Source organism: Anabrus simplex, chromosome 2 (genome assembly GCF_040414725.1).
Source record: "Anabrus simplex isolate iqAnaSimp1 chromosome 2, ASM4041472v1, whole genome shotgun sequence".
NCBI lineage: Eukaryota > Metazoa > Arthropoda > Insecta > Orthoptera > Tettigoniidae > Anabrus > Anabrus simplex.
Window position 1 is genome coordinate 824995080 of NC_090266.1, and position 25169 is coordinate 825020248.

General features: G+C 39.9%; 1 protein-coding gene across 1 annotated transcript in view; it reads right to left on the reverse strand.

Annotated features, from left to right (window-relative positions):
* Positions 1-25169, reverse strand: part of LOC136864483 (telomerase-binding protein EST1A) — a 616383-nt gene that overhangs the window by 416264 nt on the left and 174950 nt on the right. Inside the window, exon 10 of the mRNA XM_067141513.2 lies at positions 20227-20416. Coding sequence (XP_066997614.2) covers positions 20227-20416 — 190 coding nt within the window. The remainder of the gene's footprint in view (positions 1-20226; positions 20417-25169) is intronic.

Here is a 25169-nt window from a genome sequence, read left to right on the forward strand (position 1 = left end):
CATTCGAACCAAAATTTATATTTAGCATCCACCTGTCCAAAGGTCGGTTTTAAACGTAAATAACATTTCATGTTCCGGAATGGACTGGCGGTTTATAGGGAACCGAAATGGTGATTTTACTCTTCCACAATATACACAGAACAAGACCAACCTGACTGGAAATCGACCAAACGTCATGGTATTCCACCTCTAAACCTTTTTTTTCTGGTTCATTTTTTCGTCAGGAGGATTAATAAGGGAGATATCATGAATGGTCAGTTTTGCAGGTTAAGTCCAGCGGACATAGCCCAAAAGGTGTTTTACATGGAGCAGATTCCTTATCTATATAAATCAAATCGTAACGACTGTGTGCCTCTACACTGACTATTTTGGCGAAATTTTCGTACAGCTTTCCGTTTAAGGGATAATAATGACCATCTCCATAATTTTTGGTTTAGTTTCCTGAAAGTCCTAATTTTTACCTGCCTCGCCCAAAATCCACATTGCAGCATAATCTGCCAGAGGAAAAAGAAGATAATTGAAATTTGACAAAATTATACGTTTTAGCCTGTAACGAACGGAAAACATCCTAGATCATTAAATTTTTCACTTTTTATCCCCGAAGAATATCGAAATATGCAGGCAATTTTAATGATGGTGCAGACCTTCGGAAATTCCTATCACATAACGGATTGCACAATCTCCGTTCAATTTGGAATGATCTACAACCTTGGTCTTATGACTTTTTGCCATATCAGTATCCCTTTTAGGTTTCATTTTTCTCTATTAATCGATGTTACGTCTATTTGGAATTTTCACATGCATAATTCATACTTTCAATTACTTATATGAAATACAGAATCATCAAACTCTTCACGAAAATTGGCCCACCCAGTAGCCATATGTGAGCTAAATGCTATGTATGTAGCCGTCACATAATTATCCGAAAAGTAATATAATGTGAGATAATCTTACAAAACCTTTACCCTGTTCCACGTTTCTAACTCAATCTGACCCAAGAATAGATGACATATCATAGGATTAGCCATTTAGGCCACTAAATCCGGCGTGTCTTATGGTATAATCCTTTGTCGATATGAAGTACGTTTAGTAGCAGGGGCGAAAAATGCGATGAAAATTCAACGCCAGGAAATACTCAAAATGAGTTCATTATATTATATATTAATACTTATGTGATATTATGTTGTAATTATAATGTGGTTACTTGACCCATTGTTTATTAATTTGTAAATGAAGGTCTTCAATATTGTAAAGACGCGTATACTTTCGTATGTCGATCTATATATATTCACTGATGTCGATTTGTAGCGATCGAGAAAGGGTGGGTCTGCTATTGTAATCAGTACTCCCCACACCGACTTTGACTGGCAGTAGGAAAGGGTTCCTTCTCCAACACCTGTGTAACTGTCATTAGTAAGGAAGGCCTACAATTGTAATGAATAGTTCACTTCTCGATTTGACTTGCAGAAGGCAAGTGAGCATGCAGTTTTGTTTGAAACTACCCTACCCGATTGTGTTTGGCAGTAGGCAAGGGTGCCCGACATTATAAAGAAATGTCCTCATCTAAAATGTGACTGGCATTAGGCATAGTGGCCTGCTATTTTGATGGAAACTCACCAACTTGGTGTGACTGGCAGTAAGCTGACTGGCAGCAGGAAAATGGGCCTGGCAGTATAATGATAACTGCACAACTCAATTTCGAGTGATAGTAGGGTAATTGCCTGCCATTATAATAAAAACTGTAATCTGTCTGGAAGTAGGAAAGGGGGGCTGCCATTTTAACGAAAACTCCCCAAATCGATTCTGTCCTCGTAGTAGGCAATGGGGCCTGCAATTATAATGTAAACTTCCCAACTCGATTGCGAATGGCAGTAGGCAATTGAGCCTGCCATTATATCACAAATCCGTAACAAACACTTTACATTGGAAACAACGTACGGGGACCTCCCCATGCTCTTTCTCGGATAACGCTAAGAGACATGCAATTTTAAAACAATCTTATTTACTGCATGCACATATTTACTTCGATATTAGAATACAGTGTAGAATACCGTAGCGAAGCACGGGTACATTCGCTAGTTGCTCAATATAATGGAAGATTCTTATATCAATATGAACCAACATACTAATCCCAACCTCAACTTAAATGAAATCACAGATAAAACAAACATTCTCTTCAACACAGCCATTCCTATTCTAAAAGACACAAAAAATTAAAAAGAATCAACTGACACAAACCCACACACAACCCAAAAGACACACCCCACCCCTTCCAAAGGCTGCTTGCCCCTCCCCACCACCTCTCAATCTGAACACTATGACAGCCACACGACGTACACGCAACAGTGTGCAGCACACTCCCGAATATACTTGAAGACATATCCAGCCCACACGTAACACACACTCTATAGCACACAAACCATTTAGTAGGCACTGTTTAGCAGTTATTCTAATTCCTACTTCGTTTTCCTTTCTCAGATTTTTTAATTTACCTGATCATAAATGCAAGTATGAAGAGGGGAGCTCTATCAACCTACTTTCTTTTATTTCAAAATTTCATCCATAGCATGATATGCCTCAACAAGGATCCTGAAAGCTAGCATGTATCAGCAACAACATACACTAAGAATGAACATAGTACCTGTTAAACAAACTACAGAACCTCAGCCTACTGCGTTCCCCGCAAAATTGCGGCCCAACAATGCACCTTGATTGTATCTATACAACGGTTGATTAGGTGGAAAACTCATCCTTCATACTTGTGTTCTTAAATTATCAATACGGACAATGAAACTGATAGATTATAGTATATATCTCTAGCCCGAAACTTTCTTACTTTGGCGAATAAGAACTCGCACCTTAGCGCGTAGTTGTTTAAATTTTACCAAGTTGGCCACAGTAGGCTCTCTACGATAACGTTTATGAGCGCAACGACGTTCTTTGATAGCTGTTGCTATTTCTTCATTCCACCAAGGAACGAGTTTTTGGCGAGGAGTCCCCGAGAAGGACGGGACTGACTCATCAGCAGCAGCAAGAATAACTTGGGTGATGTAAGAGAGGTAATAATAGTGGTAATCAGCAGAATCAGAATTTAAACTCCAACGGGATGTCCTAAATAGGTCCGTTAGGAGATCCCCACTTGATGTGCAAATCCATGTTATCAGGGAGGCTTTTGAGATTGATGTTGGTAACGATTGATATCGTCGTTAAAGACGCTAGTGATGTGTACTTTGGCCAATCAGCATGTTTAAGAATCCATCGAGGGGGAGCGTTGACGGATTTTTGTTTCAACAAGGTAAGGATGATGGGAAAATGGTCACTGTCACAGAGATCATCGTGTGTATTCCACCGAAACAGCGGAACCAACGTTTGGCTGCATAGAATTACGTCTATGCGAGAATATGTGCCGCAACATACACTAAAGTGAGTTGGTTTCCCTGTGTTCAAAATACATAAATCCAGCTCTGTTACTATTCTTTCTGGCTCTCGTCCCCGGGGGCAAGGCGTCTCAGAGCCCCATATGGGGTTATGGGCGTTAAAATCGTCCAACAAGAGGAAGGGAGGTGGAAGCTGATCAATAAGATCAGTAACATCACTTATGTTAAGAGGCTGACCTGGTGGAAAGTAAACGTTACACACTGGTGCTATGACAGGCAGTGGTACCCGCACAGCAATTGCTTCCAGTGGGGTCCTTAGAGGATCCTCTTCGCTATAGGTATCAGAACAGACAAAAATACCCGCGACACCTGACGCCCGGTGGGCATAATATCGTTCTGTTGAGTATAGTCTGAAATTTCTCAAGAACGTTTGATGACCTGGTCTGAAATCTGTCTCCTGAATATAGACTATACTCGCTGCGTACACACTAATGAGCAGACGTAGCTCAGCAAAATGCCTGTCATAACCATTACAATTCCACTGTAACAGTCCCATAGTGTGGACAATAAAAGGAGTGTTAGTTTATGAGCATCAAGATGCTCGTAAGCCTAAACACTATCAACATCTACATCCGTAGATGCAGGTGACAGCGCAATGTCCATCCTGTCGTCGACAGACGACAGGGATGACACCCAGAAATTCAACGCTTTTCGGGGGCAGAAAGTTCCCCTACGAGGAGAGCGTGTAGGTTTGGAGCAGGAGTACCTGCTGGCGCAGACTCGTACCCTCCAGATGGAGGTCATGATTTCTCTTTCGCAGGGGAAGTGCGGGAGCGCCCGGTAAGAGCGTTCTTCTTCGCTGCCTTCTTTTCTAGTTTAGACGGGCTGGGAGATGATTTCCCAGCCCTGGTCGACGATGCCGCCTCCGCCGGCTGGGGCAAGGCTTTCGCCGACCTCTTAGGAGGGGGAGACTTAGCCTTCCCCCCCTGCTGTGCCGGCTTGGAACTCCACGCTGGCACAGACTTCTGGTTGGTCGAAGGTGGGGTGGTCCCACCTTCGAGCTTTAACTCTTTGTGACGTTGCTCTGAGGAGCAACAGTCGCCTTGGGCGGAGCGATCATCATGGGTAACGATTTTATTCACAGCGATTATAATAAGATGTATTTCTTATCCACCTATTCAATACAAATTACCTTTATTGGTGTTTACATTTTCATACAATTAATTCTTCTAAGGAACATGTTTTGCTCTTTTAAAGAGCATCTTCAGCCATTAATTTTAATCTTAAAATGATGTTCGTGAACATTTTTAAACGTATTAAAAAGACAATAGTACATACATACATACATTATCATTATAGACTGTTATGCCTTTCAGCGTTCAGTCTGCAAGCCTCTGAGAATTTACTAAACGTCGCCACAATCCTCGATTTGCAACTAGTGTTGTGGCCTCATTTAGTTCTATACCTCTTATCTTTAAATCGTTATAAACCGAGTCTAACCATCGTCGTCTTGGTCTCCCTCTACTTCTCTTACCCTCCATAACAGAGTCCATTATTCTCCTAGGTAACCTATCCTCCTCCATTCGCCTCAAATGACCCCCTCACCGAAGCCGGTTTATGCGCACAGCTTCATCCATCGAGTTCATTCCTAAATTAGCCTTTATCTCCTCATTCCGAGTTCCCTCCTGCCATTGTTCCCACCTGTTTGTACCAGCAATCATTCTTGCTACTTTCATGTCTGTTACTTCTAACTTATGAATAAGATATCCTGAGTCCACCCAGCTTTCGCTCCCATAAAGCAAAGTTGGTCTGAAAACAGACCTATGTAAAGATAGTTTCGTCTGGGAGCTGACTTCCTTCTTACAGAATACTGCTGATCGCAACTGCGAGCTCACTGCATTAGCTTTGCTACACCTTGATTCAATCTCACTTACTATATTACCATCCTGGGAAAACACACAACCTAAATACTTGAAATTATCGACCTGTTCTAGCTTTGTACCACCAATCTGACATTCAATTCTGTTGGATTTCTTACCTACTGACATCAATTTAGTCTTCGAGAGGCTAATTTTCATACCATACTCATTGCACCTATTTTCAAGTTCCAAGATGTTAGACTGCAGGCTTTCGGCACAGTCTGCCATTAAAACCAAGTCGTCAGCACAGGCCAGGCTGCTTACTACATTTCCACCTAACTGAATCCCTCCCTGCCATTTTATACCTTTCAGCATATGATCCATGTAAACTACAAACAGCAAAGGTGAAAGATTACAGCCTTGTCTAACTCCTGTAAGTACCCTGAACCAAGAACTCATTCTACCATCAATTCTCACTGAAGCCCAATTGTCAACATAAATGCCTTTGATTGATTTTAATAATCTACCTTTAATTCCATAGTCCCCCAGTATAGCTAACATCTTTTCCCTCGGTACCCTGTCATATGCTTTCTCTAGATCTACGAAACATAAACACAACTGCCTATTCCTCTCGTAGCATTTTTCAATTACCTGGCGCATAATGAAAATCTGATCCTGACAGCCTCTCTGTGGTCTGAAACCACACTGGTTTTCATCCAACTTCCTCTCAACCACTGATCGCACCCTCCCTTCCAAGATGCCAGTGAATACTTTGCCTGGTATACTAATCAATGAGATACCTCGATAGTTGTTGCAATCCTTCCTGTTCCCTTGCTTATAGATAGGTGCAATTACTGCTTTTGTCCAATCTGAAGGTACCTTACCAACACTCCACGCTAATTTTACTACTCTATGAAGCCATTTCATCCCTGCCTTCCCACTATACTTCACCATTTCAGGTCTAATTCCATCTATTCCTGCTGCCTTATGACAATGGAGTTTATTTACTATCCTTTCCACTTCCTCGAGCATAATTTCACCAACATCATTTTCCTCCTCCCCATGAGCTTGACTGTTTGCAACACCACCATGATGATTTCCTTTAACATTGAGAAGATGTTCAAAATATTTCCTCCACCTCTCCAGTGATTCCCTGGGATCTGTTATGAGTTCACCTGAATTACTCAAAACACTGTTCATTTCCTTTTTCCCTCCCTTCCTAAGATTCTTTATTACTGTCCAGAAAGGTTTCCCTGCTGCTTGACCTAGCCTTTCCAGGTTATTACCAAAATCTTCCCACGACTTCTTTTTGGATTCAACAACTATTTCTTTCGCTCTGTTTCTTTCATCTACGTACAAATCCCTGTCTGCCTCGGCCCTTGTTTGGAGCCATTTTTGATAAGCCTTCTTTTTACGTTTACAGGCTGCTCTCACTTCATCATTCCACCAAGATGTTCACCTTTTCCTATCTTTACACACAGTTGTTCCTAGGCATTCCCTTGCTGTTTCTACTACAGCATCCCTGTATGCCACCCATTCACTTTCTATATCCTGAACCTGCTTACTGTCTACTGTTCAAAACTTCTCACTAATCATATCCATGTACTTCTGTCTAATTTCCTCGTCCTGGAGATTTTCTACCCTTATTCGTTTGCAGACAGATTTCACTTTCTCTACCCTAGGCCTAGAGATACTTAGTTCACTACAGATCAGATAATGGTCTGTATCATCGAAAAATCCCCAAAAAACTCGTACATTCCTAAAAGATTTCCTGAATTCAAAGTCTGTTAAGATATAGTCTATTATGGATCTGATACCCCTAGCCTCCCATGTGTAGCGGTGAATAGCCTTATGCTTGAAGAATGTATTCCTAACAGCTAAACCCATACTAGCACATAAGTCCAGCAAACGCTTCCCATTCCCATTAGCTTCCATATCTTCCCCACATTTACCAATCACCCTTTCGTATCCTTCAGTTCTATTCCCAACTCTCCCATTGAAATCACCCATTAGCACTATTCTATCCTTGCTGTTGACCCTGACCACGATGTCACTCAATGCTTCATAAAACTTGTCAACTTCATCCTCATCTGCACCCTCACATGGTGAATACACGGACACAATTCTTGTCCTAATTCCTCCCACTGACAAATCTACCCACATTATTCGCTCACTTACGTGCCTAACAGAAACTATGTTGCGTGCAATGGTATTCCTGATAAAGAGCCCTACCCCAGACTCTGCCCTTCCCTTTCTAACGCCCGTCAAGTACACTTTATAATCTCCTATCTCTTCCTCCTTATCTCCTCTTACCCGAATATCACTTACTCCTAGCATATCCAGATGCATCCTCTTTGCTGACTCAGCAAGTTCTACCTTCTTTCTTCCATAAGCCCCATTAATATTGATAGCTCCCCATCGAATTCCATTTCGTTCGCCAAGTTGTTTCCAAGGAGTCCCTCGCCTGTCAAATGGGAGTGGGACTCCATTACTCCCATAGGTTCGAGGCTTGCTTAAAGTGTTCTGAGCTCGGTAAATTCATGAAGCAGGATGCTGCCCTACTTGCACATAGTCCAAGTGAGGATCTCTCCTCTAACGGGTTATGGACCACCGGTGAATTGTGTAGTCCTAGCCGCCTGAGAACAAGGAGGACCACGACTCAGAATATGTCCGAGATGACCACTCCCATTCCATAGCAACTGGTATCCCGACTCACAGGACCACTTACTAGGCCACTCAGCCGTTGCCCATGGTTCACGAACTAGGACGTGACTACAGTAACCCACAAACATGAACCATAAAGACAATAGTCAAAATTAAAATTACAGTAGTCTAAAAACCAAATTACATCTAAAAAACAACATTAAAACACTTCAAAAACATGATAACATGAACATTTACTACTGTTTATAAGACGAAGATTCAATAATAGTTTCAGACACAAGGTTTTGAATGGACATTGTGATAATTTTAAATGTTCATGTTATAACGTTTTTGAAGTGTTTTAATGTTGTTTTTTAGATGTAATGTAATTTGGTTTTTAGACTACTGTAATTTTAATTTTGACTATTGTCTTTTTAATATGTTTACAACTGTTCACGAACATCATTTTAAGATTAAAATTATTGGCTGAAGATGCTCTTTAAAAGAGTGAAATAAGTCCCTTAGAAGAATGAATTGTATGATAATGTAAAAACCAATAAAGGTGATTTGTATTGAATAGGTGGATAAGAAATACTTCTTATTATAATTGCTGTGAATAACATCATTCAATACGGAACAACCATGAGGATAATGATCTGTAAAGGGTAACGATGTCGTGAAAGACGAGCCTGGGAGACTCTGAGCTATCATGCCATAGTCGAGTGTACGGGCAGGTATATTCGTGGAATTAAACTTACGGCACGCTTTATGGTAGGAAAGACCATTCAGGGTCTTGATCTCCTGGATCTTCTTCTCACTCAGATACATTGGACAGTTCCGGTCCTGAGGAGAATGAAAACCAGAGCAGTTAGTGCACTTGTACGGAGTTGTGCACTCCTCCGAGCCATGATCTACTCGTCCACATGTACCACATACAGACGGATTCGAATAACGAGATACCATATGTCCGAATCGCTGGCCTTGATAGCATCGCATACGAGGCGGGATGTACAGCCTCACATCGCAGCGATAATTTGTTACCTTGACTTTCTCTGGTAACACTGACAACTTGAAAGAGACAATGAAGGCACCAGTGGCAACGTCTTCACCGTTGACCTTGCGCGTAATGTGCCGGACATGTGTCACACCACGGTTCCTCATGTCGTCCATCAACTCGTCGTCAGTGTTCAAAATAAGGTCGCAGTGAAAGATGACTCCACGAACCAGATTCAAGGATTTGTGCTCTTCCACTTTGACGGGGATTTTGCCAAAGTGGTCGCACTTAAGCAACTGATCAGCTTGCAGTGCTGTACGCGTCTTCAATAGCAAACTACCGTTGTGTATTTTCTTGAGATCCTCAAGTTCGCCGTAAACACCTTCAATGTGTCTACTAAAAAGGATCGACTTTACCAGCTTAAAATCATGCCTATCATTTCGGGTAGCAACCAGACACCTAGGGAAGCTAGATCCCATTCCTTCATGCTGTGCATGTTCCCAGGGAGTTGATCCTCCCAGGGAAGCAAAAGTTAAAGACTTCGGTGGGGGACCACCTTGAGAGGGCGCAACTTAGTTTCGAAGCCATGCCCAAAATCATCCTCCCCCGAATGCCACCCATTCCGATCAGGGGTCTCTGTAGCCGAACCAAGCAGCCAAGGTAATACCCACCTGGTCATAGCCGGTACTGCCCGGGGTCCTATGTTGGACCATGCCTAATACGGGATGACTGAGGCAATGAGCACTAGGACTCCCTTCCTCCAGTCACCCGCAATACCATGTACCCCATAGTGTGTACAGAGCACTAAATATGGAGAAAAAAAGAATAAATAATAAATAATAATATGTCCTTCTGGTATTCGGTTGTGCGGGGACCTGTGTTGTCAGGCGGATACTACTGCCAAGGTGCATGGTCGCTCCCACCCGCAAGATTCCTGGGTGGTCAAATGTGGGCTTTTGGGAGTAATCGCACATGTAAGAGGCCCATCTCCGAGCAGCACACACATCAAAAATTTTGAAATGGTCTACGATGGCTCTCGGAAAAGCAATAAAAAAATAGAGAGGTGACCAAGGCCACATGACCTTTTTAGTCGCCTTCTACGACAGGCAGGGATTACCTGTGGATGTATTCAGCCTCTCCCATCCACAGGAGGTCCAACACATTATACCAAACAAGCCATGTCCGCGCTTAGGTCACCCCTTTTAGTCACCTCTTACGACAGGCAGGGGATACCGTGGGTGTATTCTTCAAGTGCATCCCCACCCGCTAGTAGTAGTAGTAGTAGTAGTAGTAGTAGTAGTAGTAGTAGTAGTAGTAGTAGTAGTAGTAGTAGTAGTAGTAGTAGTAGTAGTAGTAGTAGTAGTAGTAGTAGTAGTAGTAGTAGTAGTAGTAGTAGTAGTAGTAGTAGTAGTAGTAGTAGTAGTAGTAGTAGTAGTAGTAGTAGTAGTAGTAGTAGTAGTAGTAGTAGTAGTAGTAGTAGTAGTAGTAGTAGTAGTAGTAGTAGTAGTAGTAGTAGTAGTAGTAGTAGTAGTAGTAGTAGTAGTAGTAGTAGTAGTAGTAGTAGTAGTAGTAGTAGTAGTAGTAGTAGTAGTAGTAGTAGTAGTAGTAGTAGTAGTAGTAGTAGTAGTAGTAGTAGTAGTAGAAGAAGAAGAAGACCTCCATCCCCTAGCTCTGGATTGCCTGAAACTGGGGAGAGAGTAATCATTTATCGCATTTCTTTTTCTTTTTTGATACTATGAGCTTTTTAAGCGAGTGATTGAGAGAATGACTGATGGTGTGGACATCACTGTGGTGAAAAAGTTATAAAGTAGTGCAAAGAACATGAACAAATCTATGTTTATACTCTAGTTAAATCTCTTGGGATCAAATTATTCAAAATTATGTCACTTTATTAAGAAGATTTCACATTCTAGTTCCTCCTTATAAAAGAAGAAGTATTAAAGGAATAATATGATCTTGAAATATGAATAATTTTAAATAGACATGGTGTTAATATAAGTCAAAGATATGACAAATGCCATAAAATTAATATAGATTATAAAGATGTATTAAGTAGTATACATTTTTACTAGGGAACGGAACAATGACAGATATATTCAATTCTAGCAGATGAATAAGAAAGATGTTTTCCATTGTGTCTAGATTAAATATGCATCAAGATAAAGTTGCGAAATAGTAGAATAACCACATTGATATGAGACATTCAAAGAATACTCAGGTAAGACTGCAATATCATTCATAAGGAGAATTAATTCAAATGGGCAATTCAAAAGAAATCTTGCTAAACATAGAGTGGTAATCCAATGTCTGATCTGCCAAATATAAGAGCAGTAATGTACAAATTGTCATAAGGCGGATATATTAATATATTTGAGTTAAGATTGTAGTGAAGTTGTACAATTTTGTATTTGAGTTTCAGATGCAACTGGCATAATAAACACCAAAGAAATAATGTCAAGTATCATAAGTGAGAAGGAGATTACAATGTATGATAACTGTATGTACAAAGATATATATGATGTGCTAAATTGGCTATGAAGGAGGCCAAAGGGAGGATGACATAACTATAATGTCAGAGACCAGACAGATCATTAAGATAAGTGGACATTATTTTATTTTTCTTGCATTATATTTGATTAGAAATGTACCTCTTAATAATGTTTAGGATTGATTTATTTCATTAAATAAATACAATAAGCTACAAATGAAAAAACTTGAAGGGGTCCAAATTAGGAACATCTGTGCATATTAATGGGTTATAAAACTGACCAATGTCATCAGAATTTATTCCTTATGCCATTTATGTGAAGTAGTTTAATATTATGTCAGAATATTGGAAAGGAATAATTATACAAGGATAGATTTCATATATCTGTTTTGAAAGTAATAATCAAGTGGTAATATTAGGATCAAGCCTCAAATGTAAATCAAAATGCAACGTGTTTTATTGTGATTTCAAATATTTCAAGTCGCTAGGGATTCTTAACGGAGTGACACTTATGAATGTAAATAAAGTATCATCTTGAAAATAATTTCGTAGAATAGTAAGGTAGAATGCATATTTAATGAAGTAATGTTCATTGAACACTGTGTGAGGTTATAATGATGTGTACTTGTACGGTGATATTACGACATATGGGAATGAATCCTTGATAACGTCTTCATGTAATGGATACAACAAATGGTTATGATCTTCGAGTAATGAATCACAGTGTGTCTTTATGTGGTAAAATAAGGGATAATTATAAATCTTCGATAATATATTGGAATGATGGATTATGATAGGGATCTTCCAAAGTACACTGACTGACAGAGCAAATACAACACCAAGAAGGAGTGGTCAGAACTTTATGCCAATTGCAGGGTAGACTGACGTCACTGCGGTATGCTCATGATGTGAAATGCGCCGCTGTGCTGCGCACGTAGCGAACGATAAATGGGACACGGCGTTGGCGAATGGCCCACTTCGTACCGTGATTTCTCAGCCGACAGTCATTGTAGAACGTGTTGTTGTGTGCCACAGGACACGTGTATAGCTAAGAATGCCAGGCCGCCGTCAACGGAGGCATTTCCAGCAGACAGACGACTTTACGAGGGGTATGGTGATCGGGCTCAGAAGGGCAGGTTGGTCGCTTCGTCAAATCGCAGCCGATACCCATAGGGATGTGTCCACGGTGCAGCGCCTGTGGCGAAGATGGTTGGCGCAGGGACATGTGGCACGTGCGACGGGTCCAGGCGCAGCCCGAGTGACGTCAGCACGTGAGGATCGGCGCATCCGCCGCCAAGCGGTGGCAGCCCCGCACGCCACGTCAACCGCCATTCTTCAGCATGTGCAAGACACCCTGGCTGTTCCAATATCGACCAGAACAATTTCCCGTCGATTGGTTGAATTGGTTGAAGGAGGCCTGCACTCCCGGCGTCCGCTCAGAAGACTACCATTGACTCCACAGCATAGACGTGCACGCCTGGCATGGTGCCGGGCTAGAGCGACTTGGATGAGGGAATGGCGGAACGTCGTGTTCTCCGATGAGTCACGCTTCTGTTCTGTCAGTGATAGTCACCGCAGACGAGTGTGGCGTCGGTGTGGAGAAAGGTCAAATCCGGCAGTAACTGTGGAGCGCCCTACCGCTAGACAACGCGGCATCATTGCGTATGATTCCACGTCACCTCTAGTGCGTATTCAAGGCACGTTAAATGCCCACCGCTACGTGCAGCATGTGCTGCGGCCGGTGGCACTCCCGTATCTTCAGGGGCTGCCCAATGCTCTGTTTCAGCAGGATAATGCCCGCCCACACACTGCTCGCATCTCCCAACAGGTTCTACGAGGTGTACAGATGCTTCCGTGGCCAGCGTACTCCCCGGATCTCTCACCAATCGAACACGTGTGGGATCTCATTGGACGCCGTTTGCAAACTCTGCCCCAGCCTCGTACGGACGACCAACTGTGGCAAATGGTTGACAGAGAATGGAGAACCATCCCTCAGGACACCATCCGCACTCTTATTGACTCTGTACCTCGACATGTTTCTGCGTGCATCGCCGCTCGCGGTGGTCCTACATTCTACTGAGTCGATGCCGTGCGCATTGTGTAACCTGCATATCGGTTTGAAATAAACATCAATTATTCGTCCGTGCCGTCTCTGTTTTTTCCCCAACTTTCATCCCTTTCGAACCACTCCTTCTTGGTGTTGCATTTGCTCTGTCAGTCAGTGTATATAGGAGAGATAAATGTGGTTAGTGATGGTAGAGATGATTTCATTGATATAAGTAAACATAGGTAGTCTTCGTACATTAGTGTCAAAATTATTGTGATACTGAATATGATATGAGTGTACTGTGTTCTTCTAGGGCAGGGATGGCGAACATATGTCACGCATGTCACTAGGTGACACACAAACAAGATTTCGGTGTCCCACCACATGAATATATTAAAGTTTTACATAAATCTTGTACTACAGACTACACATATCTCGTGCATCGTATAGTCATAGTGTTTCATGTGTAACAAACGAATATAGAAAATCTGGCTGTCAGTCAGTAAGTGAGTGAAGTTTGTCTTGTGTGTGGTAGCCAACAGCATGTAATTACCCTTTGTTGGTAATTGTTTATTGAATAATGTTTGTATATGGACCTCACAAACATGTTTTCGGTGCCAAAAAGAAAACAGAAACTTAACAAAGGTAGTGACCGGATTCTTCAAGAACAGTGGACAAGGAAACTTGGAGTGACAGAAAGAAGCAATAAAGCTTTGTGTTGCCTGTGTTCAAAAACAGTTGTAACCCACACATTTAGTGTAAAGCGCAATTTTGAGACTAATCACTCAGATGTTTGTTCCATGCCAAATGAAGAAAGAAGACAGCTCATTTCAAAAATAATTGAACAGTGCACAAAACAAACTAGTTGTTTTGTACCACCTTTCAGACCAAGGAATAATATCAGTGCAGCTGTTTCCATCTGTCTCACTGCATATTACAGCACAGGAAACCTCATTCTGACGGTGAGTTCTTGAAAGAGACTTTCCTATTGACATTCACAAATTATTTGAAGACTTCACTAACAAACAACAAATAATTAACATAATTAAAGAAATGCCAGCCAGCAGAAATACTGTCAAGCATACAATAATAAGAATGAGCAAAGATTCTTCAAAGCAATTGAAAGCTGATTCAGATAACTCAGATATGTATTCAGTATATCTTGATGAAAGCATGGATGTGACCTTACAGGCAAGGATAGCTGTTTTTGTCTGATTTCCTGGTGGAAATGTGATGGAAGAATTAGTTCAATTGCTGAGCATATGAACTACAAGAACAGGTATAATAAAGGAATATTGTAAGTAAAAAAAAGCTACTGTTTTTACATCCCACTAACCACTTCTACAGTTTTCGGAGACACCCAAGTGCCAGAATTTTGTCCCGCAGGAGTTCTTTTACACACCTTTAAATCTACCAACACAACGCTGAAGTATTTGAGCCCCTCCAAACACCACCAGACTGAATCAGGATCGAACATGCTAAGTTGGGGTCAGAAGGCTAGCGTCTCAACCGTCTGCGCCACTCAGCATGGCATATTGTAAGTTTGTAAGCCACGAAAAAAGTTAAAGATGACAAACATGAAATTCTAGGTGTAAGGCTCATTTCTAAAAAGATAATAGGCAACTTAAAGCCTTTTCAGTGTACAGACCGGGAAAGGGTAGTGCTGATGCTGATTTTGAATTATTTGATAAGACAATCAGCTATACGGGAAACGAGATGGAAAGGAATGTCATTGTAGCGGGAGATCTCAATTGACCAAATGTCAATTGGGAAGGTAATGCAAATGACTGGAAGCACGCCCAACAAATGGCAAATAAGTTAATACGGGAAGGACAGCCGATTCAGAAAGTGATGGAACCTACTACAGGGAAGAATATCCTGGACGTGGTGCTGGTGAAACCAGATGACCTCTATAGAGAAACCAAAGTACCTGATAGTATTAGTGACCACAAAGTTGTTTTTGTCATAGTTAAAAATAAATGTGATAGAAAGGAAAGTCTTAAAAGTAGGACTATTAGGCAGTTCCATATGGCTGATAAAACAGGCATGAGGAGAGTTTTTAAAAAGCAACTATGATCAGTGGAAAACGTTAAATAAAAATGAAAACAGACCCTGGGATGGGTTTAAAGCAATTGTTGAGGTATAGCCCCAGCATTTGCCTGGTGTGAAAATGGGAAACCACGGAAAACCACTTTCAGGGCTGCCGACAGTGGGGATCGAACCTACTATCTCTCGAATACTGGCCGCACTTAATGTTGAGGAATGTGAAAACAGGTTTGAACCTTTAAAGGCGGTAAGGAATGGTGAAGACCCACTTCAATATAACAGAGAAATAAAGAAACTAAGAAGGAGGTGCAGATTGGAAAGAGATAAGGGTTAGAAAGGGCTGTGGAAGTAAGGAGAAATTGAAAACTAGAAAAATGGAATCTAGCAAAGAAGTCAGCTAAGGATAGCATGATGGCAAGCATAATTAGCAGTCATACAAATTTTAGTGAAAAAAAAAGGTAGGGTATGTCTAGGTACTATAAGGCAGAAACAGGTTCCAAGAAGGACATTCCAGGAATCATTAATGAACAAGGGGAGTGTGTACGTGAGGATCTTCAAAAGGCAGAAGTATTCAGTCAGCAGTATGTAAACATTGTTGATTACAAGGATAATGTCCAGATAGAGTACGTGACTAATGCTAAAGAACTACTAAAATTTACCTATGATAAAAATGACATTTACAATCAGATACAAAAGTTGAAAACTAGAAAAGCAGCTGGAATTGATAAGATTTCTGGGGATATACAAAAGATAATGGGTTGAGATATAGTACCATACCTGAAGTACTTATTTGATTATTGTTTGCATGAAGGAGCTATACCAAATGAATGGAGAGTTGCTACAGTAGCCCCTGTGTATAAAGATAGGGTGATAGATATAAAGCTGAAAATTACACACCAGTCAGTTTGACATACATTGAAGTAAGCTTTGAGAAAGCATTCCTTCAGATTATATTAGACATGTTTGCAAAATTAATTACTGGTTCGAAAGAAGGCAGTTCAGGTTTAGGAAAGGTTATTCCACTTAAGTTCAACTGTAGGATTCCAGCAAGATACAGCAGATATCTTGGATTCAGGAGGCCAAATGGACTGTATTGCGATTGACTTGCCTAAGGCATTTGATATGGTGGATCATGGGAGATAACTGAAAAAAATAAGTGCAATTGAACTAGACAAAAGAGTGACTGAATGGGTTGTTATATTTCTAGAAAATAGATTTCAGAGAATTACAGTAGGCGAAGCTTTATCTGTCCCTGTAATAATTAAGAGGGGAATTCCTCAAGGCAGTATTATTGGACCTTTATGTTTTCTTTTATATATCTATATCAATGATATGAGTAAAGTGGAATAAGAGATAAGACTTTTTGCAGATGATGTTATTCTGTACAGAGTTATAAATAAGTTACAAGATTGTGAGCAACTACAAAATGACCTCGATAATGTTGTGAGATGGACAGCAGGCAATGGTATGATGATAAACGGAGTTAAAAGTCAGGTTGTGAGTTTCACAAATAGGAAAAGACTCTCAGTTTCAATTACTGTAAAATGTATGGAAATTCAATTTTATAGGTATCTCTGAACACTTGCAGATAACGTTTAAGTTTCGTGGCCATAACGTGAAGAGAAAATACCAGAAACTGTCACTGACACAACTCCCTGAAATACATTCAAGTCAATAAAATTATGAAGTAAGAATGAACATTAATGGCACTGAAATTCGCGAAACTACCACATACAAAACAAATCAATATGTCTCATGCATTATTACGACATCGAGAGGGGGGGGGGGGAGGAAGCACAGAACCACAAGAAAAAGCTCATGGCCTACACCTCCAACGAAACTACCCACAGAACGGTTTTAAACAGCCTGTGAACCACACAATAACAAACTCATTCTTTCGTCCTGATTAATTAATGAAGTCAGTGGCCTCTCTCGCTTGTAGGATGATTGCCGTCCCAAATTCCCAGCTGTAAGGCAAACACACCGCTATAATGAGAGGGAAACACAATACACGAAGGTGGACAGGCTATACACGATAACTAACGTGGGGCTATACACACCAAATAAAGCATCAAATAAATATGCTTGAAAATAAGGTTGCATAAGTTACACAAGCACATAAGAATTTATCCTAGGGGAAGAGTATTGACCGTACTGAAGGTTATATTGTTCAAAAGTTGGAAGAAGTAAAATTAAATCGGAAAACTGGAAGACGAGTTAAAAAACGGAAAGTTTTCAGGTAAATCGGAAGGGTCGGCAGGTATGGTTTATAGAAAGGGGAGTTAGGGATTGGAATAATTTACCAAGAGAGATGTTCAATAAATTTCCTATTTCTTTTAAATCATTTAAGAAAAGTCTAGGAAAACAAAAGATAGGGAATCTGCCACCTAGGCAACTGCCCTAAGTGCAGATCAGTAGTGAATGATTGATATTGTGTCTGTGACAACTGATGATGCCCCAAACATGGTGGGTATTCATAATGGGTTTGTGAAATTTCTTAAAGAAAAGTTAAACACCCTATTTTACAGTTACATTGTATGTTACATCAGGAAGCCCTATGTGCGAAATAAGGTACGCAGTCATTTGAAAGAGTACTCTCATTAGTAACTAAAATTGTGAACTTCTTGCACCCACATGTTCTAAATAATTTCCAGTTCTCGAAAATGTTATACGAAGTGGAATATCACAACGGCGTACTTGTAATGTACAATAATGTTCGCTGGCTGAGTCATGAGCAAGTATTCCAGAGGCTGGTCAAGCTCTTGGACGAAATTTGCTTCTTCATGACAGAAAATCAAGAAGAATTCCCAGAACTCACAGACCCTATTTGTCTGTGCAATTGAATGTTATGAATGAATATAGAATGATATGAATAAGGAACTGCTAGCAAAGGGACATACTGTAGATAGATTGTTTGAGATCATGAAATCATTCCACAGAAAACTTGATGTATTCATCAGGGATGTTGAAACAAAGACATTTAAGTACTTTCCTTCACCTATAGTACAACATGAAATGATGTCACTATTTGCAGATCAGTTCATTTTTGAAAACACAAAAAGCATTTATACGAAGTATGTGGACGCCTTACAAAATTCAAAACAAATAATTTCCAGGAGATTTTCCCAATTTTGAGATCTGGAGGAAATATTGCACTTTATTACAAACTTCACATTGCACAAATGAGTGTCATTAAGATGAACTGTTTATTTACCATTTAGAATTGGAGTCGATTGAATGTCAAGAAAGCAGTAGATGGGAGAACAAATTCATACAAATTGTGAAGCACTGGTGAAAATCAAGTGTGCTGTTGATGGTGAATACACTCTCCAGAAGCCAGAGAACTTAATACTTGAACAGTGGGACAGCCTCCCACAAAAGTTTTCGGCCATGAAGTAACTGGGTACAGCGTTACTTTGTTTGGATCATCATACGTCTACAAACAGCTATTTTCTACAATGAAAGTTGTGAAGTCAACAGTCAAAAACCATCTTGGTTCAGATCTAAGTGCTTCTTGTGTGTTATTGAAGACAAGAAGTTATGAAACTAACATAAATGACATGGCTACTAAGATTCAGCAAAAAATTTCACACTAAATGTGAGAATGATATTTCTTTTTTTCTTTCCTATTTGTTTTATGTCACACCGAGACAGATAGGTCTTATGGCGACGATGGGATAGGAAAGGCCTAGAGTTGGAAGGAAGCGGCCATGGCCTTAATTAAGGCACAGCCCCAGCATTTGCCTGGTGTGAAAATGGGAAACTTCGGAAAACCATCTTCAGGGCTGCGGACAGTGGGATTCGAACCCACTATCTCCTGGATGCAAGCTCACAGTCACGCGTCCCAAACTGCACGGCCAACTTGCCCGGTCATTTTAATGTTTAATAAGTTGTGCAGTCCTATAGGCTATCCTTACCTAACATAAATTAAATATAAATTCACACTCTAACAAGAGAAGTCACATCGTGTTATAATAGAAAACAATAACACAATAATATAACAATGCCCTGTTGAGCGCAGCAGAACGAAAGGAAAGAACAGCTCAGCACCAACGTTATAAGATTTTGTTTCCATTTTTCACTGTGGTAACACGACCGGAGAACGTTCTAGGATACATCTCATTGTCGAGGGGAAAGAGGCCTTGCTTGGCGCACGCGCAGTAATACTCACCTAGCTGTTAGAAGAGATTCAAAGCATAACCACTGCATGGAGTGGTAAAAGCCTCTCACTCAGCCTTGACGGTGGCAAACTGCTGCAATAGAGTACTCGCGACATGTCCAGGAAGAAACAAAAATATTAAATATTAATATTAAAGAATATTCAAGTTTTATATTTTCAAACTGTTATCAGTGGTAATAGTGGAAACTAGCACGCTTCGCCACTGGATTATTGTTATTCTGGTATTGTAATACCAATACTGTCAAATGAAAAGGTAATCATTCAAGAAGGATTTCTGTATGTTCACAATGAATAGTAGAATATCTAACTAAAATAGAAATCATAAAATGATTGTGGCTTAAACACTAACTTTCAGGACTTTGTGCTTAATGATGAAGTTAGTAATGAGAAAATTTTACTGAACCGTGGTCGTTTGAATATCTGGAATATTAACTGGTCACTAACTTACAAATACAAATAAAGAAAATAATAACCAGATAAGGAAACAAAATACAGATTTAGATAACGTAATACACTACACATCTGTTGAAATACCAGTACTGAACCAAAACAAGCCATGATATAAATGAGGGCTCTTAAAAAAAAAACTTACCGATTCGATGAGTACAAGCATTTTTGCTTTATACACTTCCTTGCGACCAGGATCAAAATTCATAAGTTCTCTCAGCCTTTCTATTAGTTTATGAGTAGTAACTGTCCACAGGTATTTCTCAACATTCTCCCTTGCACAGAACTTCAAATCCTTTTTCAAGAATTTGCTCAACAGGTTTTCCAACAAGGCCCTGCCACATACACATAAAAGATAATCACAGTGAATATTCAAAACTGAGAATTTTGGTCTCAAAGAAAAGTACTACTAACACATTATGAGGTTTGCTAATAAGAGGAGCTAGATAATTTAAATAAAAATACACACTACATATGTGATGTGGCCCAAGATATAATAGATTTTCCTGTGCTTTTGTTCCTTCAAACAGAGAACACAATCCATAACATTTGTTTTAAGAAGTTTACCTCTCCTCCTGTAAAATTAAAATATCAAATTTTAACATACATTTTTACTCATTTCCAGAAAATTGCAATCAAAGTTCAAGAGCAGGAAAAAAAAGATTTATTTAATGTAAGATGTTAAATACACTCCATTTTGACTAACAGATGTTACTAAAAGCCTGAAATCATCCTATGACCAGACTTGCACTCCTCTCGACTGAACATTTCCGACATGTGGCATGGTTTCCTGGACCACATCACACGCGAAGAAATTCACCTTGTATCAAATGCATGAAAGGTGCACAGCTGGTCAACTGAGATCATTCACAACAACCAGCTGCCTAGCATGAGTAACACTTCCACAATTACATGATGAGAAACTAATGATTTATAAACACAGCTTGTAACCAAATTTATTTACATGTCACAACGTATCTTTTAACAAAACCAAAGAAGAAAATGGTCACTAATCTGAAATACACAATGCTAAAAAAGTTTGGTTAGGATCACAGTTACCATGTGTGGTTTCGTAGCAAATACCATTAAATCAGGAATGATGTAGAGACTTTGTCTGTGTGTTAAAATTAAATAAACCATATTTTGAAAGCTGTAAGCTCAAAGATACACATTATTAGAGGCATGATTTTTTCGCATTAACGATAAAAGTGACAAAAAATATTTTGAAGCGATTCTGCGATATCTTGACGAATCATATGCTTCTGGTTAAGAAAATATGGATATTATGTTCGCGAATTAAAGCGATAAGGTCATTTTAAAGCGAAATTCAATCATTTCGCAATAAGCGCGATGATATAGCAAAATCTGCCGTGAATAACAAACTTGATATTTTGTTTCAAGATTATGTATGAAAAGAAAAGGAAGAGCGAAGGAAGATGCATCAACAGGAAAGAAATAAGTTATCATTAATATTCTGGAAAATCTCTTTAAGACATGGCATTAAAGAAAAGGGGTTGGCTCCAGGCTTCTTGCCAAATGAAATGTTTGGAATGTTGTTCTTGTGGTGGCTGGTAATCCCACCCCTGCCTGTCTCCTCACGGCATTGCGCAATCCTGGAATCCCTAATGACGTCTACAAGCAGCACAATCGACTGGTGTATTTCGGCTTCGTGGTCAGGTAAAATTAAGAAAGTGATCACAGACAGTAGCGAAGATGGGTCGCTCGACAAGTGTTACGGTGCACAGCAGAGCTAAACAGTTTGCGAGTGAAGGTTTATACGTTTCGGAAAGCAATATTTTAATGTATAAATTTTGTAATGTTCGTATCGAGTGGGAGAAAAAACATACTGTCTGAAAACATTGTTTTAAAAATAAGGAACATCAGAACGTAAATTTAACATCCAACAGTGAAACGGCAGGCAACAATAGAACTCTCATCAGATATGCAAAAGAAAGCTAAGAGTGAAAAAATAGAATTTATTCACGAGACAACAGCGATGCTACTCAAAGCCAACATCCCGCTGTAGAAGGTAGACGACCCTGCAGTCTGGAAATGGCTTCAAAAGTATGTACCAGGTATGTACAGTCTATCAATTAAACCTCCACAATCAACGATCAGTGATAGTAATTAAACCTCTAATGATTAATTTTAGAATTTCATTAAAGCAAAATTAAAGCGATACGGCAATATCTATTTCGCGAAATAACGCAAAAATTATTATCCTTCTCGCGAAATCGTTAAAAAATGAATGCGAAAAAATCATGCCTCTACACATTATCTTCCCAGAAAAAGTGCTCAGACTAGCAAGGTGACAAGGACCAGTTACTGGGTCAAGAGGGCGAAGTGTAATGCATGTACAATGATACGGCATTACAGCTCGGAAGGACTTTTATTTAAATTTCAGCAATAAGCAAACTACATGAAATAATCCCAAAATCATGATCTGTTAGCATGTCTCTATGCATTTAAATACAACACTGATATTTAAGTATTCATGCTCAGGCCCTTGGAAATCCAATCCAACTAATGAAACGACTGCTAAACTGGAACAAAATTACAGTAATTTCACGACTGAAAAGGCCTAAAGAGCTTGAATACTTAAACATTCGCAATCAGTAAAATTAAATAATAGTTCCCTTCCAGGAACATTCTTTTTAATATAAAAGCCAACGTGGAGGTGGACATCTCTCTTCATGCACTGTCGCTGCAACGTTCTACACAGGAAACTAGCAGTGGAGTCACAACGGTGCACTAGCCACTAATATCTTGGAAAGGAAGAGGCAATAAAAACGACAACCCTGCTGCCACGCTAGGGCAAAATACTGGTAATTTCCTGCCTGAAAAATCTAAAAGAGTTTGAATATTTTAATACAGTGAAACCTGCCTAAAGCAGTTACTATATATATTTTTCAAGATGACATCAGTTCACAAATTGTGAGTGACCACAACGATCCTGAATTCTAAATGAAAGCCAAATTATCAGAAAGGCACATACTACTCTATAGAATAAAATGGGTCGCAACAATATTGTGAATAGCACAAAACAGAATCTTGTAAAGTGATGTGAGCTATGGATAACAGAGGATTTAGGATGCCGAGTCATTTATTATATTTACTATGATGTTCTCTAACATATGGATGATGAATATCCAACCCCTTCATGAGACTACTTGGGTACTTGGTTACTGCCTCTGCAATTGAATAACAAGCCGCTAAATTGATCTCAAATTTGAAATATATAATGATAATGAATTTTGGCTGGAATCCCAGCTACTTTGTACTATTTTGTAGCAAATATTATTAAAACAGGAACGACAGAGCCACATGCCTGTACGCGGAATTAAGAAAACTAAATTTTCAAAGCTGCAAGCTCGAAGACACATCAATTTCCCAGAAAAAGTATTCAGGCTAGCAAAGTGGGACATGATTAAAATATTTCGGAATCAGGAAAGAAGTCTATTTCATCACATGATTAGCTAGAATATGACCTACAGGATATCAAAAGTAACATACATACGCATGAACTGATTAAGACTTTATATAAGCTACATAAATTACAGTAAAACAAAGAGTACAACTATACTGAACAATGAGAGTACGATGTTAATACTCCATATAAAGACTAGGCTATTCTAAATATACTGTAAAGTGACATCTTGATTAACTTGCTTTGCTACAAAATCTTTTTGTGTAGCTTGTTTTGCAGCAATTCCGTATCTCCTGTTAGCGGCACACATTTCAAATGATTTTAAGAGTTTATTCAAATGCAAGACTGTATTTTCGCTCTATACTTCATCTAAAATGTGACAAGGCGGCCGTAAGTTGTATTTTTCGCTTATATCCAGGCACATTTTAAAACGTTGGCATTTTCCTTGGAAATTTGTATTTTTATTGCTTGTTGAAGAGATATTTTTTATCCTCCTTATGGGTTATTTTTTGGAGTAGTGAAGGACCCAGTTTTCCGGCCAGGCTCCCTTCCCAACCTTGGTACGATCTGCGATGATGCATGTCCTCCAGCGAGGCTCCGTGCTGGTTAGTAGTGAGAAAAGGCCTTTGTGCTTGAGACGAAGTTCGCGGCCAATCACCGACCCCCCGCCAGCCCGACATTGATTCAAACACAGTACCTGCACTGACGTCACGTCAAGTCGCGCGCAATCGGCAGGAGTAGCTGGAACTCTCTTAAGGTATACGAGTGCGTGTAAATGGTAGTAGATGGGGACTCTCTTACGGTACGCGAGCGCAGGTATTCAGTGGTAGTAGCCCTTCCAACTTTAATGTAGCCAGGCTTTGGTATCCGGTGGGAGTAGCCTGGACTCTCTTAAGGTACCAAAGCGCAGGAATACAGCGGGAGTAGCCTGGACTTTAAGATACCAAAGCATGTGTATCTTGTGTTTAGCTGTTACAGCAAGCACTACAGTAAATCACTGCCTTTCGTTTCTTGGAGCGCGCACGATAACACTCAATGCCCCGTCTTATCGATTGTTCGACTTTGTGGCATACAGAAACTGATTGGCGTCTGACATGCGGTTCCTATTTGGGAGATCAAATATTCCTTCATTTTATGCTTCTCAATCACAAAGCGACGAAAATCAATTACTTTTTGGTTGAAATCGTCATTTTTTGGCATAATGATGTTCTTCAGCGAAGAGAAAGTCCATTTCTCTTCACAAAATTAATCATCCAGCCGCAGCTAACCTTCACATCCGAGACACTGATTCCATGTGCAGTGACTATTTCTTGTTCTTTAAAATACAGCATTTTGTGAGAAACGGCTTATCCAACGTTGCATAACGAATCATATATTTAAGTAGATCTTCCTCTACTTGCAGAAACTTGCTGCTTTTTGGTCCGCAAATTGCTTCGCAAGACTTGTTGGTCGTTTGAAGTGCACTTCTCCATTACTGCGGTAGCGCACGTTGCATTCGGAAACTGAATACTTGCAGCCTGCTGCCCTATTCCCATATGTTTTGGCAAAACTGATCAAAGGCATGTTTATATGATGCAGTATTACTTGAATACTTGCTCACTGTGGACTAATAAACAATTTTGAGATCACAGATTGTCCCGTACCCGACTCGAATAGAGCGT